General features: G+C 32.4%; 4 protein-coding genes across 4 annotated transcripts; 3 read left to right on the forward strand and 1 right to left on the reverse strand.

Annotated features, from left to right (window-relative positions):
• Positions 1-5295: 5295 nt before the first annotated feature.
• LOC108833215 (putative Myb family transcription factor At1g14600) lies at positions 5296-9719 on the reverse strand. The gene is made up of 6 exons (XM_056988123.1): positions 9395-9719; positions 9191-9267; positions 8987-9029; positions 8421-8535; positions 8119-8233; positions 5296-5855 (listed from the first exon to the last, which is right to left on the reverse strand). The coding sequence occupies exons 1-6, from the start codon at positions 9534-9536 to the stop codon at positions 5592-5594; spliced, it is 756 nt and encodes a 251-aa protein (XP_056844103.1). The 5' UTR covers positions 9537-9719; the 3' UTR covers positions 5296-5591.
• A 2887-nt stretch (positions 9720-12606) lies between these two features.
• LOC108833212 (uncharacterized) lies at positions 12607-13234 on the forward strand. The gene is made up of 2 exons (XM_018606645.1): positions 12607-13090; positions 13179-13234. Exons 1-2 carry the CDS (start codon positions 12607-12609, stop codon positions 13232-13234), a joined length of 540 nt encoding a protein of 179 aa, XP_018462147.1.
• A 294-nt stretch (positions 13235-13528) lies between these two features.
• Positions 13529-14347, forward strand: LOC108833213 (glutathione S-transferase T3-like). The gene has a single exon (XM_018606646.1). The coding sequence runs from the start codon at positions 13529-13531 to the stop codon at positions 14345-14347; it is 819 nt and encodes a 272-aa protein (XP_018462148.1).
• A 774-nt stretch (positions 14348-15121) lies between these two features.
• LOC108833214 (uncharacterized) lies at positions 15122-17344 on the forward strand. The gene is made up of 3 exons (XM_018606647.2): positions 15122-15683; positions 15821-15949; positions 17322-17344. The coding sequence occupies exons 1-3, from the start codon at positions 15122-15124 to the stop codon at positions 17342-17344; spliced, it is 714 nt and encodes a 237-aa protein (XP_018462149.2).
• The last annotated feature ends 2062 nt before the right edge of the window (positions 17345-19406 follow it).

Consider the following 19406-nt stretch of genomic DNA (forward strand, 5'->3'; position numbering starts at 1 on the left):
CGAAGTTATATTCGTAAAAATGAATTCTGTTTTTTTTGTTTAGACATATGAGGCTGATTGTAATCTCACAAAACCTTTGGGTTAGTTTTGCATTTGATTGAAGTTTGGATATATTTATGCATTTAAGATCAATTTTGAATCATATTTGGCTTATGGTTTGGTAAACGAAAAACCCTATGAATAGAAATACACATTTAAATATTAAACTATAATAAAATACTACATTCTTGTTTTCTAATTTTCGTTTTAAAATATTATAACTTTTTGAAATATTAATTTTTTAAAAAAATATTATACTAGAAACAAACATTAAACTTCTTTTGTAATATTCTTATTGTCCATTTTTAGCATTAAAATGTTAAAAATATTATTTAATTTTATGTGTAAAACTCGAATTTATAAAACCTTATTTGAAATATTTATGACATATGAAAATTTTAAAAATTCAAATGAAAAATATTTTAAAAATATAAATGTGATTTGTAGTTGAGAAGATCAAACTGCAAATAAAAAGATAAAATTTTAAATTTAAAGTTTTGGAGTTTCATTTAGGAGAGTAAAAAAATCTATATTTGAAATCATAGAATTTCTTTTGGAGAGTAAAAAAATTCTTTCGCTAATCATAGATACCGGTGTATCCAAGGAAGAGTTTTCGTTTGGTTAAAGCATCAAATATTTGCATTCACGACTGTAGTATTTTATTTCACCTCCTTGTTTCATTTTTATTTATTTTTACTGTGAAAACATATATTAGCTAATATTTCATTAAAAATAAACAAAAATGAAACTGCAGATCAGAGCATCTCAAAAAGAAATTCTATGATTTCAAATATATAATTTTTTATTCTCCTAAATGGAATTCCAGAATTTTAAATTTAAAGTTTCATTTTTTTTTTTTGCATTTTGATCTTCTCAACTACAAATCAAATTTATGTTTTTTAAAAATATTTTTCATTTTAATTTTTAAAATTTTCATGTCATAAATATTTCAAATAAGGTTTTATCAATTCAAGTTTTACACATAAAATTAAATAACCTTTTTAACATTTTAAAACTAAAATTAGACAACAAAAATATTACAAAAGAAGTTTAATGTTTGTTTCTAGTATAATATTTTTTTAAATTAATATTTCAAAAAGTTATAATATTTTAAAACAAAAATTGGAAAACAAGAATGTGGTATTTTCTTATACTTTAGTATTTAATCATGCATTTCTATTTATAATTTTATATTTTAGTGTAAGATTTATTTAATTAATATTTATGTGCTATTTTTATATATTTGTTTGGTATTTATAAAAGTTTTATGAATTTATATTACCTGTGACAAATATAAAGAACATAGAGTAAAATACAAACAATTTTGAAGTTAAGTTTTGAAGTTTTTCGTTTTTGGAGAAAATTGTTATGAAATTTTAAATATAAAATTTTGCAAAACTTCGAAGTAGAGAATTTTTTTACAGATGCTCTTAGCTAATATCACTTTTTGTTACTGCAAATTTTTGGATTGCAAAAAGAAATAAAAGACTACATAAGGCTGTTGAAGCCTAGATTCGGTATGGTCAACAAATATGATAAATCGTCAAACAAGAGTTAGAATAATCCATGTAAGATATGGAGCTCCAAGAATCTTGTTGATGAAGTTGTACCTAGACGAAAGCAAAAAGATAAAAGGTGGTTTTATGTTATAGCTGCACCTTGTGAAAAGATTGCATACGTACTCTCATAGAAGAGATCAAGCCATTCGTAGTTCATCACACTTATATTTCAAGCTTGTTTGCAGATGGTAAAGTTGAGATTAGGATTGATATCAGACCAGAGTGGGGAAACATGTGGGAGTTAAGATATGAAATCATAGCTCTTTGGGATGATAGTTATGGTTATCGTCGTCGGAGTAGCAAACATGGGAAAGATGATGTCGGATCGGCAGTGAGTTTTTTGTTGGAGTGAGGTCGTCAAGGAGACACTAGGAAAAATGATGTCGGCTCGGCGGTGAGCTATCTGTCGGAGTGAGATTACAGGGAGAATTGCGGAGAAAGATGGCGCCGGTTCGGTTGTGGGCTCTTCGCCAAGAGAAATGCGGAAAACATGGTGCCGGTTCGGCGGTAGGCTCTTCGTCGGACTGAAATCATCAGGAAAACGCTGGGAAGATGTTCGGCTCGTCGATGACGGAGTCATCAGGAAAGCATTCAAGAAAGATGATCGGTTCGTCGGTGAAGAAATCGTCGGGGAAAAAAATGATCGGCTCGTCAGTGACGGAGTCGTCGGGGAAAGATGATCGGCTCGTCGGTGACAGAGTCGGGGTAGAGTTTGGAGAAGATGCTCAGCCTGTGGCAGAAAATCGCATGAGAAAGATGCTCGGCTTGTCGGTGAAGAGTCGTCAGGGAAGATGCTCGGTTCGTCACTGACGTAGTCGTCGGGAAAGAGCTGGGGAAGATGCTCAGCCCGTGGAGTCAACGGGGAAACTCCTGAGAAAGATGTTCGGTTTGTCGGTGATGGAATGGTTGGGAAAAGATGCTCGCCACGTCGGTGATGGGGTCGGCATGGTGGCAAGTGTTCGTCGGAAACACTTGGGAAAAATGCTCGGCTCATCGGTGACGTGGTCGGTACGACGACGAGTGTTCATCAAAAAAATTGTTGGAAAAGCATGTGGGAAAGATGTTTGATTCGTCGGTGAGATCTTTCGATTCGTCGGTGAACTCTTCGGTTCGTCGATAAACTTCTCGGTTTGTGGTGACGGGGTCGGTAAAACACTATTCATTTTGGGCACACTTCTTTTTTATGTTAGTAAGCCAATGAAAATTTGGAAAGAGCTAAATGGTCTACCCAAGAGAGGCTTGTCACATTTATTGTCATATTGGCTTAAAGCGTCAAATAAACGAGTCAACTTTTCCCATACCCCTATTTCTCTACACACAATCTTCTATGGGCTCCCATAATCTTCTATACCCATTTTCCATAATTCTATTTTTGATCAAAATCCAAAATCCTAAATCAAATCTTCCTCCCTCTTCAAAACTATACCCTAACCCCCTATGGATTAGTGAACCCATGAGTAAGTATTTAACTTCTATACCTTTCAAATTTGAAAAAAAATATTTTAAAATCATTTTTTAACCATATTTTGATGATTTTCGTGAAACTATGAAAAACAGTTTTTTGATTTTTGAAATATTTTTATCAAATTCTATAAATCAAATAAAAATATTCACGTTTCCGATTTAATTTTATGATTTTTCGTTAGACTTATAAAATTAAAAGAAAAAAACTGTCTAATAGAGATTGATGAGTGAGAAATAGGGGCATGAGAAGAATTGCCTCCGAATAAACTGCTTTTTAGTCACCTCCTCGTTTTGTTTTCGTTTATTTCTGCAGTGAAAACGAAAGTTCCCCACCGTTAATACTTTTTGTTACTGCAAAATCTAGGAGCAAAAAGAAATAAAAGACTACAAGAGGCCCAGCCCAATAAAGTTTTTGTTAGCCACCAATATTGAACCAAGAAATGCAATTTAGAAAAACAGTGGAAACGGGTTCCTGGACCACATCACATCAGCATCCGTGAAAACAAAACTGTATTCCAATTTCAAGAACAGACCGCAAGAGATCAATCCTTGTCCTCATCATTTTCAAGTAAAACCGGGTCATAAAATAGGCTTCTCGAGAAAAGCAGGCCTGGAGAAAAGTCAACTTATTTCCTCACAAGGCTGAAACAATGCTTATGGAGTTGTAACTTGTAAGCAACACACATACGCCTTAGCATCAAATGCAACAATCACCAAATTGTCCAGGAGTCTGCTGACTCTGCTTGTTTCTTCACCGCCTGTTCTAAAACTCTGGAAGAAGAAATCAATAACAGATCCTGGAGCCGGTGCCGGTCTAACGGTTTATAGCCCCAAACCAAATTTAAATTATGTCTCTATACATATATTATTAAGATCGTCAAAACAATACTAAACAACAAAAATAATAACAGTTTATAAAAACTTTTATTGTTGAAATATAATTTTTTTACATTTGTTTCCTGTAAAATCATTCACTATATATATATATATATATATATATATATATAGTTAAGTTTTTCCATTATAGTTGTTTCAGTAAAAATATAGAAATTCCATTTGACATCTTTTATGACATGGTAGAATATAAATTTTTTATCAGCTTTAACTTCGAAAACTTCTTTCAGTTGTGGTGACTAATACCAGAATGATTAATATTATATGATAAGTAATTTATGTGTTTTGATAACAATCTTCTGATTTTTTTTTCAAAACTTAAGCATTTCAAAAGGTTTTCGAATATCACAGATCTTGATTTTTGAAAAATCTTCAGTTTATAAATAAGTCATTACCATTTATGTGTGAATCCATACCATTCCGTAAATAATTTATAAAAAAACTTAAAAATCATATATTAAAACTTATAAAACCATACAAACATTTATAAAGTCATTTATTTTGACTTATAATATTATATTATAAAATTTTAAAAAGCTTTTACGAAGGTTTCTGAATCATTTAGAAGATATAGTAAATTATTTTCATATATACAAAGAATAAAAAGTATACTACTTATAATGGAAATTACAATAGCTGTATTTTAGAATGTTCTATACATATCATACTTAATATTTTTATAATTGATACAATATTAATTTTAATTCTATGAAAATAATCATTTAAACTTTTCTAAATAACCCCCCAAATTAATAGTTAGCTAAAAACCTCTATAAATTTTATTTGTTGAAGAAATACTAATAAGATTTTTTTTTAAATATGTCTCTGTAATTTGGATGTCATAATCGATGGTTTGAATAGCTTACCCTCTGGACCGGTCATGCCGAAGTTGCTCAAGCTGTATTTAAATTTGTCCGTTCTCTTGTTGCAGCTTTAGGCAGAACAGCTTCCAGCTTTGGTTCCAGTTATAAAACCAAACTCGCTATTTGAATGCATTCACCCAGTAAATTCAAGAAACAAAGCAGTAGATAGTTTAGCAGAACTTGTAGCTTTAAAGTCATAGCAGCAACGATCGCAGTGGATCCAAATTCATAAGAGCAATTACAACCCACATGCAAACACCTGCAATCGTAATACTGCGACTTGCCATAAATAATTTTGATTTCTGTAATCATTTTTCCCTAAAATAAACGGTTATAAATTTAATGCGTTCATAAATTAAAGTGCACACAAAAATAAAAATTACACCCACTACTAAACGGTAAAACGCTGCGTTTAATGCTTATTTCTGGAATACATAAATACCAACAAAGATTAGGCATACACTAATCACCGGATGAGCCATTAATTTTCATTTAAACAAGAACAACTGTAATCCAATCTTCCTCTTTGACATATCGTGCAAACCTAGTGCTTCATGTGAAAAACCAAGTCTAATCTAAGTTTATAACCACTCATATTGCTTTGTCTCAGTCGGTAAAACATGTCATATTGATCGAAATAGACTGTGCAATGTACGTAGGCCCAAAAAAAACATCACGAACGAGAACAATCTAGAAGCCTAGCTAAAACACCGTTAAAAGGAATCTGAATGTTCACTACACTAATATTGAAAACAAATGAACAAAGATTCAGCTACGAAGAAGAGGAGGAAAAATAGAGATTAAGATTAAGATCAATCTTCGAAGAAGCAAAACAATCCCTGAAAATGAAAGGAGACGAGATTGCTTCGCTGGTTTCACTAAGTGACGACGTATTGCTTCTCCAACGTTCTGAGAATTGTGAGGATGATTCAAACGACAGAGACAGTGTTAATTCTTCTTCTTCTTCGTTTACCCTAATGTCTTCGTCCTCTGTGCCTAAATAAGCCCAAAGACATAACTTCTTAGTTCCTGATACCTATGAGTTTTAGTTGTTAAAAGAAATCTTATTTCGTAGCATTTCACAGTAAAAGCTAGTTAAGACAAGTCCATAATGTATTAGTATAGTCTAAATCATTTGAACTCTCAAATATATGGGTGATAGGTGATAACCCGCGCCCTGTGCAGAGTGAATAGATTTTAAGAGATGATCAAATTGAATTAAAGACATCATACAGGGAAAATCATAAAAATAAATTACACTGTATATGAATTTTATTTTTAAACTTGTGTATTCGTTTTGAAAGTTTACTTGGAACATATATCGTGGAAGTGAATCGATAAGAGTAAGTAGATATAATAAAATAAAATTATGATTTAAAATAAAATAAACATAGATATATTATATATATAATTGTTATCATTAAAAGTCGTAAATAAAAGATAAAACGAAACATATGAGATAGACAAATAAAACCATGCAGAAACAAAATATAACAAAACATAATTTGATTAAAAATGCTAAAAAAAACTATTGTCAATAGTGCCGTAAGAGAGTGTAAAAGAAAAGTTAAAACAAAAGCTTAGAACACCCATGTTTCAGTAAATGATCAAATTGTGAAACTAAATCTTTCTTAATAATTACATGTTTTTTATTTTCATGAAAAAAAAAACTATGCATTAGAAACACATAAAGTAGTTGAGAAAAAATATAAAGACTAACAAAATTTAATTTTTGCATCTACGAAATCTATTTCAATGGTCTCTCCACCAAGCAGCCGAGTATAACTTTCAAAGTTTAATGACTTTCATTTTAATCTACAACATTGATTTCTGTCCTGACTTCAAGAGTGAGAGAGGAAATTCATAGCATTTTTATTTTTCTAGTCTTAATTTTTGTAGGTTGTGAAACTATAGAGTATAGTTTACTTGATTTATATATAGTAATATCTTACAGTTGGGGTTAGTTCCACTTAATTTCAAAACAAAACGAAAAATTCTCTCTTAAATTTAATACTAATAATCTCTAACTTTTAGTATAAAATTTAAAATTTTGGAAAGTCTCTTACAGTTAAGGAAGAAACAAATAGAAAATAATATTGACTATGAGATTTGACAATATTAAAGAAGCGATAAATTTTTATTGAATCATAATTTGGTCTATCAACATTTATGTTGTGTTAGTAAAAAAAAATTGGATGCTTGAGTTAAGAGATTCAAGAGATCTCGTCAAATATATCTTCTAATTTAGATTCTCAATATATTAAAAAACTTACAAAAATTTAGTAATATATATTGTAACTTCTTTTTTTTTAATATATATAAAGGTGTGGATCAATATATGGTATTTAACGTCATATATTTTACAAGTTATTAATCAGATAAAAGTCATATATAATTTAATGAAATATAATATATAATGTTATTACATATGATTTTTTCTATTTGACTTTTGTCATGGACAAAACCAAAAGTATTAGTCGATTGTTTACAAAAAAAACATAACATTGAACAATATATTATGGTCATCGCCAACGAGACATGCAAGTTAATTTGGTCAACCCAAATTCTCATACTTAATGAATTATTATGGAAACTACTTGACTTTGTGACTTTGTTATATATGGAAAACAAAATCATAACATAAATGATTGATTGAAAAACTAATCATCTATTATTATGTTTAATAATTGTAGCAATTTATCATGTGTTATAACACAATTTGGACAAATTTTATAAAGGCAAAACAATTTAATTTTTCTAGTAATGAAATGGTTTTTAAAAGAAAAAGGGTGAAAGTGAATGTGAGAATGCTACATAGGAAATAGCATTGTGTAAATAACACATCAACTTGAGGTTATTTTCTTTTAGTGCTACTAAAATAATATATAGGGGACTATTTATTAGAACCTCTAGATTATAGAATAGGAAAATATTATGATTAAGTTATAAAATCTAGAATAATTCACTTAGGAATATCGTGTACATAATTTTGATGGTGTAGAATTTAATGTTGTGGTTGTAAATAAAAAATAAAGTTTAATACCAAAACATAAAATTTTATTTTAACACCAAAACATCAAATTTGGTACTATTATTTTAACATTAAATTCAATGTTATAGTTAGAGTTCCAAACTTCCAATTAACCTTATCCATATTCTCTAGTATTGCATTACAATGCTCAATGGTTTTAGAAATTGAGTGTTAATCTGAGTCTAAAATACTGTTTTACTTCGTAACGGCTATTTATGAAACCATAAATTGAATATATACGAACGATAAATTGATCTATTTTTATTACCTCGAGAAAGTGATTAGACTGAAATTTGATGGATTCGCCAATGCCTGCAAATGTCTTCGTTCTCTCCATGCTCACGATGCTAAGAAAGTCATCGTCATCAGCTGAAGTCTGCCCTCTTCTCCCCAAACAAAAAAAAAGGAGAAAGCAAAAATCAAATAAATTCGACAATTCGTATTCAAACAAAACTGTATGATAGCCTACCTATTTTCTGGAACAAAATTAAAAAGACTTGTCAGAATCAAATTAATATATATTCCCTTTTCTTTCAAAAAGTAAAATGAACAAAATTAAAATAAAATTACCTAATGTTGAAAGGGTGAAAACCCAAAAGACAATCATTCCTTGCGTGTTCAGACAAGTTGTCATAAAAATGATCTTCATTGTCTTGTCTTCTTCTTCTTGAAGATGATGAACTCTCTTTTGTCGCCCAAAAATACAGTATATGATAAAAACATGAATTAATTAATCAATTGAACATGATGAATATTCTCTTCACTCTTTCGTTTTTTTCCATTAAATTTAAGAAGTATCTATTTACCTACAAGACCATAGATAAATTCTTTTTCCCTCGTTTTAATAAATATTTCACCAGTATTTAATATTTATGTTTTTATGACAATGAGTCCTGTGAAATTACATTCATGCAGTACAATTTTGATGTGAATGGTGGGAACAAGACTAACTGTATAGCTGAATTTTTCCCTATGTATATGTATGACAATGGTCTAACAAGACTTAAATTTATACATTACACTTTTGATGCCTACAGTTGGAGTTTGAAATTAACCGTAATAATCTTGAATTGTGGCTTTATAAGTGTAATTTACTGCCTTAATATGTGATCCTAAATATTTATAAAATTTATTACCTGGTCGCCCAAGAAGAGTGGCCGGTTTGTATCCTCTATACATCTGCGGCATGACAAAACAAAGAAGAAACGTTTTAAATATTCAAATTACTATACAAACAATCAAATTATTATAAGCTAAGGTGAATAAAGTAGTATGATGTTATGCAAGCAGCTAAGATATAATAAATAATAAAAATGAAATTTTGCATCATTTTGTTTGACCTGGAGATGGCTCTTGACGTGTGATATGGTTAGTCCCTTTACATCCATTATCTTAAGAACAAGTTTTGGAGTTGCTTCTGTTTCATTCAGACCCAAGAAATACAAACATTTAAATCTCGAAGACGATGAATATTTAAAAGAATTTCTTTTAAAGATATTTTAAAAAGGAAAAAAAGAAATAAAATCTGGTTTGACAAGACTGACTGTATTGACCACCGAGCATATTAACGGAGTGAACGAAGTTCTGGTGAAGCTCCGGAGTCCATCTCAGGCGGGGTACTGGAGACCGTACGTACGGTCTAACTCCACTAATCCTTCCGTCGCTGCTCCTTCTACATCTACCCATTTAGATATTAGCCCACGAAAACCCTAGCCTTTTTATTTTGATTTATCTGAACAAATTTTCTCTTTTTTGTGGAGAAGAAGAGAGATGGTGTAGAAAAGGAAGTAAAGAACCCTAAGATGAATCGTGGTTCTCTACGACTGGAGAAGGTTACAGATTAATAAGGACGGACTTTTCTGTTCTTATAAAGGATAAAGGTTTCTTTTTCCTTCTATTCGCTTTTGTCTTTTTTAGAGGACGTCCTTTTTAGAAGAACTCGTGCTTATATGTGTGTTTTTGTTCGTGTTTATGTTTTTACAATGTGAATATTTATATTATATTCGTGCGTGTGTATCGAAAGGTAAAGAAAAATAAAAATTCGGAAAATTATGATATGATAGGTAATTTCTTGGACGACCAAAACAGAAAGAAGAAATATGGGATATTTTTTAACTAGTAACCAGCTGGAATATTGTTTTGAGTCCCTAATACTCATTTATAGTCTGACCTCTGAGGTAACATGTGTTTTGATGTTTGAGAAATAAAAATAACTAAATAGTATAAAATATTAAATTTTGTAATAAAATTTCTAAGTTTTAAATATTGTATTTAGTTTGTTTTCTAAAATAAAAAAGGAAATTTATTTTTAACCAATAGTCTTAAAAAATTCTATTTTTGGTGAAATAGTTAGGGTATTAAACTGGGTAGTGAAAAAGTTTGGGTATTAAAAAGCTTAACAAAATTTAGTTCGGGTATTTTTATGGAATTTTCCCTTTTTAATACCCTAACTAATTATTTTGCTCATTTTAATTAGAAAACATAAATAATACATCTTTTTGAAACAATTTTTTTTTTCCAGAACATACATCTTTCAAAGACGGATGAAGTATTTTATTACGAGTATCGCATCAATTTTGTATGAAGACCAGTTTTCAAAGTATACAAATCTCACACATTGACGCTTGCTGTAACCAATGATAAATAAACTCTTTACCATTTCTCTGGATAATAGTTGCATGACAACTTTTCTCCAACGGAAGTGGTCCATGGATTATTGATACCAGCCAACATTCAAAACGATTCTTGCAAAGCTATTTTCTAATAACGAATACAAAGTCAAATGGGTGATAAATTTGCGTTGAAAACACATGTTACCAAAATAGAATTTAAAAAATAGTATTATTTATGTTTTCTATATAAAAACTGTAAATTTCAATAAAATTAATTAAATTTATTGAAAGACTATTGGTTAAAATGCATTGAAATTTGGTAATTTCTAAAAACAATACATGATTAATGTGTTTTTTTAATATGTGTGAAAACTACAAAACATACATCTTTAAAAACAGAGGGAGTATAGTTCTCTTATGCTCTATCTGAATCAAGATTCTAAAATTCAGATTCTAGGCGGTAACTCACTCCCATCCAAAATATTTTTAGTAGAATCTGATTTATACTAATTTATACTATTCAAATCAGTTTTAAATGTTCTAAATTAGTTAAAATCAGTTAAAATTAATCTAAATTAGTTTAAATATGTTAAATTATGTAATAATGTTAATATAAAATTATAAATTTGTTCAATTTTTTTCTTTTGTATATCTAATTTTGTTAATTCATCATAATAGTTTTATAAATTAAATCAAAAATTAGAATAATTTATATAGATATAAAATTTATATAAAATAAACAATAATTTGTTTAACGTTTAATCTTATTTCTAGACTCCGATTAATAAGTCTAGGCCTCTATGGAACGCATAGATGTCGCCTACCGATTTTTGTAGCATACCCAAATGAATAAGTCTCCTTCGCTTACTTCTTTTTTCATCGTAACTCTTTTTAGACCAGATTAAAAATGTAAATAGTCCAACTGCTATGCTTTGACCTTAGATAATCATTCTTTTTTAAGTTTCCTATTTTTCCTTCGTTTTTCTTGTTTCTTTTACGTATTTAAACCGACTTTTTGACTTCATTACCCTAATTTCCCTTTTTCGTTTTCGTCCATCTCCATTTCTTACTTTTTTTGTTCGTATCCAATAGTTTACACAGTTTTCATTTTCTTTAAGTAATGATATTCTTTTTTTTGCCAAATAAGTAATGATATTCTTTGCCCAAAATATTTTTTTTAATTATATTCATTACACAAGCCCCTATGCTTCTGCTTCTTTCCAGTTTGTCCTCTTACCTTTTCTGATTTCTTGCTGCATATTGAAAAACAAATCAAAATCATTTCCCTATGTGGTAGCCCAATAAAATTTTACTGGTTCGTGATTGTTGACTTCTTTTTTCATTCAAAGGATTTCTTGATTTTCCCTAAGACCATGTGCAACGGAGGATCACCCCGAGTCCGTAACGGCTAATGGTCCCCATGGTTTAATTTAAATAATAATATAAAGTTTAGCATAGTTAAGGATTGGTCCGTAATTAGGTGGTTTACGGACTCGATCCTTGTGGTTTACGGACTCGGGAAAAATGCACGTGTCCGATTGTGAGTGGACCGGGTCGATTTTGTGTTTCGTATGGGGTAAAGTGATTTGGTCATTTCGACCGAAGCAAAGAAAAAAAATTTCCTCTCCTCTCTCGACGGTGATTCGGCGATTCATCTCTCTCGGATCGTCAAGGTAAAAAGAAGGCGTTTCTTGTAGACTAATCGATGTAGATTAGTTTGCATGTTGTTTACGGTTGTAATTACGGTTCTTCTTGTTTGTTTTCCTCTCAATCTAGGGTTTGGTTTTGTTTATTCAATGGATTTGAAAACCCTAGTTTGTTCGAAGAACTTTTCGATTAGGGTTCTTGTTGTTTGTTCCATTTGATTTACGATTAGGGTTCTTCTTGTTTGTTCCATTTGATTTACGGTTTGAAAATCAAAATCTTTTGGCTTTTTCATTCGATTTAGGTTTCTCAATCCGCTAGTATTTACAGAGGATTTAGATTAACGCTTTGGGTCTCAATTTTATTACCGATTCAAATGCAATGATGGTTCCATATTTTTGTTGTTACGGTTTTGACAAAGTCTCAGTCTTTTTCTATATGTATATTATTTGTCTTTTTCGAATAATGCTCTGTGTATTCTTTGTTGCAGGTAAACAAGAATGGGACAATATAGCTACAGCCAGCCGTCCTCATCATCAGAGGACTTGGACATAACGTCACTTCTCGAAGCTGAAGCTCAGCTGTACGCAGATGAAGGTCAGAGTAGCTTCCATATGCCAGAGGCGGTTCAGTACCAACCTCAACCTGAGGCCGATGATGGAATCCCGACAATTTGCTACTGTGGGGCGGAGCCGGTTATAGCAACCGCCTACACTGGCAAAGATGCAGGCCGAAGGTACTTCAGCTGCGTCAATGCGGATGATGGAGACTGTCACATCTGGAAGTGGTGGGATGTTGCGATGATGGAGGAGATGAGGGAGTTTCAGTCACTGCTAATGCGGCTTAAGGAAGAAGGTGAGAAGAGTGAGGAAAAGCAGCTACTGCTAGAGAAGAGTGTAGGTGAGCTAGGAAGAGAGAATTCACGAGTTAAACTAATGGTGTGCCTATTAGTTTTAATAAGATTGGTCTTCTTGGTTCTGCGTGGTAAGTTATCTATTTTTCATGATTGATAATGCGAGTTAAGCTAATGGTGTGCCTAATCAATTGACTTCTTTATGTTATGTGTTTGCAGGAGTAGCTTCAAAGGGTTCAAACGGGAGTGTTTTAACACTTGACTTCCTTAACTAATAAGGTACGTTTGTATTGGTGTATGTTCTCAAAATTAAATGGATGAATAAATTTAACACTTGCTACTGAATTGCTTTATATGTTCTGAATAAATTAGTATTATAATTTTCTAGTTTGGGTGAATAAATGCTACTGAATTGCTTTATATGTTCTGATTTGATTGGTTTTAATGTTTTAGTTTAGTAGTTTACTTCCTATCTTCCTAACTGCTTAGATTTAATGGCTTTAATTGCTTAGTTTACTTCCTATTAAACTTAAGGCTCTGTGTAACTAGTAGAGTAACACAGAGTAACTATGGCTAGCTCCTCTGGTTTTTCAAACCTTCTACGTAGCCAACTTCCTGTAGACCTTGATTCACCCGAACCCTTTTGGTTCGGGTCCGAACTTCCTGATGAGTCTCCTAGCCCAGTTCCTGAAGTCCCTGAAGTCCCTGAAGAGTCTAGTGTTAATAAGGAGAGGAGGAAATTTTCTCCCATAGAGGATAAGATCCTAATTGGTGTTTGGCTTAACACGAGCAAGGACCCTATCGTCGGCAATGACCAGAAAGCTGGTGCTTTCTGGAGGCGTATTGTAGACTACTACAACGCAAACCCTCACCTCGTTGGGCAAATGCCGCGAGAGATACCTTCTTGCAAGCAGAGGTGGTCTAGGATCAACGAGCAAGTTGGAAGGTTTACTGGATGTTATGATGCGGCTCTGAGGGCGCAGAGAAGTGGCCAAAACGATGATGATGTAATGAAAGCCGCCTTAGACCTATTCTCCGTCAAGTACAACAACAAGTTCGTCATGGATCACTGCTGGAGGAAGCTGAGGTATGACCAGAAATGGTCATCCAACTATGTGCCTAAGGAGGGTGGAAAGGAAAAGCGGAAACAAGTGTTGGAGGTTGATAGAGAACCTGAGGCTAGACCTATCGGTATAAAGGCTGCCAAAGCTGCCAGTTTGAAGAAGAAGAATCCTAGAGAAGTGGAGTTGTCAAAGCTACAAGGCGTTTTAGAACTGAAGGAAAAAGTGTCTAGGAATAAAGTCCTTGAACGCTTGCTTGCGAAGAAAGAGCCACTCTCTGAGATCCAGGAGAAGCTAGTCTCGAAACTACTATCTGAAATGTTATGATGTGTTGTTTGAGGTTGCGTGAAGTAGTTCCTTAGCTCAGTTTGGTTGCGTAGTTGCATAGTAGTGTTGTGCTAATTCAGTTTGCTAGTTGCTTGCGTAGTTGCATCCTTAGCTCAGTTTGCTTGCGTAGTTGCATACTAACTGTTGTGTAATGTGTTTTGTTTCAGGTCATGATGTCACGGGAGAAGAGGAGAAGAAGTCACGGGTGAAGAGGAGAAGAAGTCACGGGGTGAAAGCAGTCACGGGTGGTCCTTTTTTGTAGCCCATGTGAGGAAGTCACGGGGTTAATGTTTTTCAGTTTGTGTATTATAAGTACTATCTCCTTCTCCTTGTTTTCTCATTATCAAAACTTTGTATGATAAGTTTGAATGCTTGTAATATTTTGCTACTAAGAAGTGTATTGATCCCACGGCTTGTAAAACGGTTTGACATTATCACTTCTTCTCCTTGTTTTATCTTTGTATTATAATGTTTTCTGTATTGCTTGCATCACTTCTTCTCCTTCTTTTATGACTCAAAGTAATACATACTCTTCTTCTATAATACACAAACTGAAATCCGTAAAGAAACACTTCTTCTCCTTCTTTTTAGATCACTTCTTCTCCTTGTATTACATATTCTTTAAAATATGTATGTATAAATTTATTAAAATATGTATGTATAAATTTATAAAAATATGTTTGTATAAATTTATAAAAATATGTTTGTATAAATTTATAAATATGTATGTATAAATTATTTAAATAATGTATGTATAAATCTTTCTCAGGCAAAATGTCATCATCTTCAGAGGATGGATTGGATGAAAGATTGGACGAGATTTTCGACGATATCTGTGACGATACAATCGACAACATTATCGAGGCCCAAACCAAGAAGCAAAAGAAACGTGCTTATATAGAACGAAACCGTGAAGCTGGACACAATCGTTTGTGGAATGACTACTTCAGCGAACATCCGACTTATGAGGAACATTTATTCAGACGCCGTTTCCGTATGAACAGGGGATTATTCATGCGTATTGTCTATGCCCTCTCAGAGAACGTCTCATTCTTTCAACAAAGAAGAGATGCTACCGGGAGGTTTGGTCTTTCTGCACTACAAAAATGTACGGCAGCCCTTCGTATGCTTGCTTATGGTTCTGCGGCTGACGCGGTTGACGAATATCTCCGACTAGGTGAGACGACGGCACTTTCATGTTTACATCATTTCACTCACGGAGTAATACATTTATTTGAAGATGAGTATCTACGAAGACCCACAGCAGAGGATCTTCAACGACTACTCGATATTGGAGAGAAACGCGGGTTTCCTGGGATGGTTGGGAGCATTGACTGTATGCATTGGGAGTGGAAAAATTGCCCAACCTCTTGGAAAGGACAGTACGCCCGGGGATCAAACAAACCGACAATTGTCTTAGAGGCTGTAGCTTCACAAGATCTTTGGATATGCACGCCTTTTTTGGTCCTCCAGGTACCTTAAACGATCTTAATGTCCTTGATCGGTCTCCTGTTTTTGATGACATTATAGAAGGTCGAGCTCCAAGGTTAGAGTACGTGGTCAACGGACACAAGTATAAGTTCGCTTACTACCTCACAGACGGTATATATCCAAGATGGTCAACATTTATTCAATCTATCACACGGCCTCAATGTGACAAAACGCGGTTATTTGCTAAAAGATAAGAATCAGCCCGAAAAGATGTCGAGCGGGCATTTGGCATTTTGCAAGCTCGATTTGCGATTGTAAAAAACCCGGCTCTTACATGGGACAAAAAAAAGATTGGGAAGATTATGCGAGCATGTATCATATTACACAATATGATAGTCGAAAATGAACGCAATGGCTACGGGCGTATCGACATCTCGGAATTTGAAGATGGAAGCGTGACAAGGAGTTCAGAGGTGGAAACCGAAACCGACATACCTACAAATCTCAATAACATGTTTTCCGATCAGAACCAGAAAGAGCTTCGGGATGCGCATATACATGAACAATTGAAAAAAGATTTAGTTAAGCATATTTGGAACAAATTTTGCTCATGATGATTAATAATTTATGTATCTATGAACTTTTATTATTGTTTTTTTAATTTTTATAATGCAATAAATATAAAATAATTTTCAAATTTGAAAAAATATTAATTTTTTATTCTTAAGGATTCCTAATTGGATATCACCATTGTACACACTAATTTCACTCAACTCCTTAACTATTCTAAAAAAAAAAAAATTGATTAAACAATTCCTAAGGATTCCATCCACAACTCCACCATTGCACATGCTCTAAACACTTCTCCGCATTACACAATGTGTTAATAACCATAGATTAGCTAATTAATATTGCAAAAGAATCAACTTATTCACTCATGGATAATCCATCGTCATGCATCTATAGAGTCCGTAAACTATAATGGACGATATCTAATCGTCAGGAATATAGAATCCTCAAATTGAACTGCAGTTAAATGCTTCTCAATACTGTATCTTTAGCTCTAAATTTCCTATTAACAAATCACAGACCACATAGGAGACCATAAATACATGGTATTAACCATATATACAAGTACGAAGACCTTCCACCAAAAAGAAAGTACGAAGACGATTGGCATAGGGTAAGTGATCCCGTTGTATGTCTCAATTTATATCGGTTCTTTTTTACTTCCAGTGTAATTCGGATCCCACATTGATATAGAGAAATTAAATAAAAATAAAAAGAATTGAGAAAAACGTAGGAGGTTGCTGTTTGCAAAAAAAAAAAAACGTAGGAGGTTGCTTAAAGTAGGAAGGTGGTGGGACGTAAATGTCGTCGATGAGAAATGGCCAAACGGGTATGTAAGTAGTACTTGTAGTTGTACACATCTTGACCGTAGACACGGTTCGTCATCAACTTAGTTTTTATTACAATAAATATTTCAGTTTTCCCCCTGGGTATCTATGTTTTTTGAGGTGTAAATGTTAATACTTCCATGTAGGTCAAAAACTAAGCAAAAAGTAGAGGTTTCGTAATTGATTACTGTCATCAGTTTTAAAGTAAACAAAATTATATAAATCATTCTTATCAGTCAATCCGTTTTTTTTTAACATATCAATCCGTTTGTTTGCAGTAGGCGAAATTTATTTGGCATGTTTAACATATTTTACACCCTTTCTTAAGATGTATCAATGATACTTTTTCAACTGTGTATTATTTAGATCCTAGATATTCAACAAACTACATATGCAAGAATTCCAACAAAACCGACCAAAAAGAGAAAGTTGCATGTATAAACACTACAAAAATCAAACCAAGCCGTAATAATCAATCAGAGGTGATTTTAGAGGTTACGTACGTCCAAAGTGGACCTTTTACCCCATACGGATACTAATGTTCATTGACTTTCAAGATAAAGACTTGCTGTAACACATAAAATACGCTATGGTTTTCTTCACGTTGCACCTAAAATCTAGCCGAAGTGTCCTATACATAATACTCCAATAGTACACATGTGCAATATGTACGACATATAAGCCAAAAACCACTTTTATTTTATATATGCTTTCGAAAATCAAAGTAAATTGTGTAAAATTTAGGGTTGATTGTATGGTAAACCAAGTAAAATATTTATATATCGGCTGTACACACAACAAGACATACGAGTTACCTATTATATACTCCTTCTGTTTCATATTAAGTGTCACTTTAGTTCATTTTTCTTGTTTCATAAAAAATGTCATTCTACAATACCAATACAATTTATACAATTTTTCAGCTTAAAAATTAATTGTAAAATGCATTGATCTTATAAATAAATCTATTTATGTAAAATACTATTCGTTAGATATATGACATTAATGAAAATATAAATGTATTTTAATGAGTTTTTTAATATATGTGAAAAGTGTATGAATGACACTCTTTGTGAAATAGAGGAAGTATATAAGATGATCACTTGTGTCTGACCCATGTTAAATAAGACAATCTTACATCTGAAAGACTGAAAATATCTTGTTGGAGCATGTTTCTCCTACATGTCTCAAATAATGTTTGTTAAGGAATATACCCCCATCAGAATCGGCCCTGGAAGTTTGGAGACTTGTGGTAATGTCTATGTGAATTTTTTTTTAATTTGGGGATCTAAATTTTTATACCTATATAATTTTTTTCAAAAATTTCGCCGGTTACAAATGTTTCACTTAACATGGTTCAGAACCGGCCCTCAACCCATCAAGGCTCCTCTCATCCTAAAAAGGTACTTTGCAAAGACAAAGCATTCATGAGACCTCGCCAAGACCATATATAAAACTCTTACACTTATAGCATCACTTGTGACCTGAATCCGATAAAAGTATACAAGTGTGTATTTTATATAGTCTCAACCGCATCTGTAATCCATCAGACGAGATACAGGTGGCAGGGGCCTTAAAGTTTATGTTCCTTATTGGTTAGGTTTATACTGATTGAACTTACTCTAAAGCAATTTATCACATACAAAGTTGGTGCGACGAAATGTATTCGGTGGCTACATGTCACGACGTTAGTTCATTGCTTTCTTAAATAATTTATCAAAACGAGAAACGAAAAATCAAACATGCAATGAGTTCCCAAATAGATCCAAATCAATTTAATGTGAAATTGACCGCAGGTCCATGATTCATGGCGTTTACTACAATCCAACATTTAATAAGTTTCTTCCACTGATACATATTTGTGTCTGTGATTTGTATATATATACATGCAGCTTGACAATAACATAGGATTGTTGAAAAGTTGTGGATTATCATAACAGCTAAATTATTTTCTGATTGGTCAAATTTCTCACCGAACCATTTTATTAGATTTGACCACTATATAATGGTATTTTATAAGCCGTAATTTCTTCCCCTAACACATTAACTGATTTCAATCACATATTACATATATATAGAACATGCACGAGGGATCTAAATTCGAAAATATAATAGTAGAAAAGTGCAATCAACCGAGAGAGAAAAACACCTAGAGAGGGTTGGTTTTAAAGTGTGATTTGAGAATAGGTGGGTCACCAAAAAACATATTTAATACATAACTTTTCTTCTAA

This window comes from Raphanus sativus, chromosome 6, assembly GCF_000801105.2.
Source record: "Raphanus sativus cultivar WK10039 chromosome 6, ASM80110v3, whole genome shotgun sequence".
In the NCBI taxonomy this organism is placed as follows: Eukaryota; Viridiplantae; Streptophyta; class Magnoliopsida; order Brassicales; family Brassicaceae; genus Raphanus; species Raphanus sativus.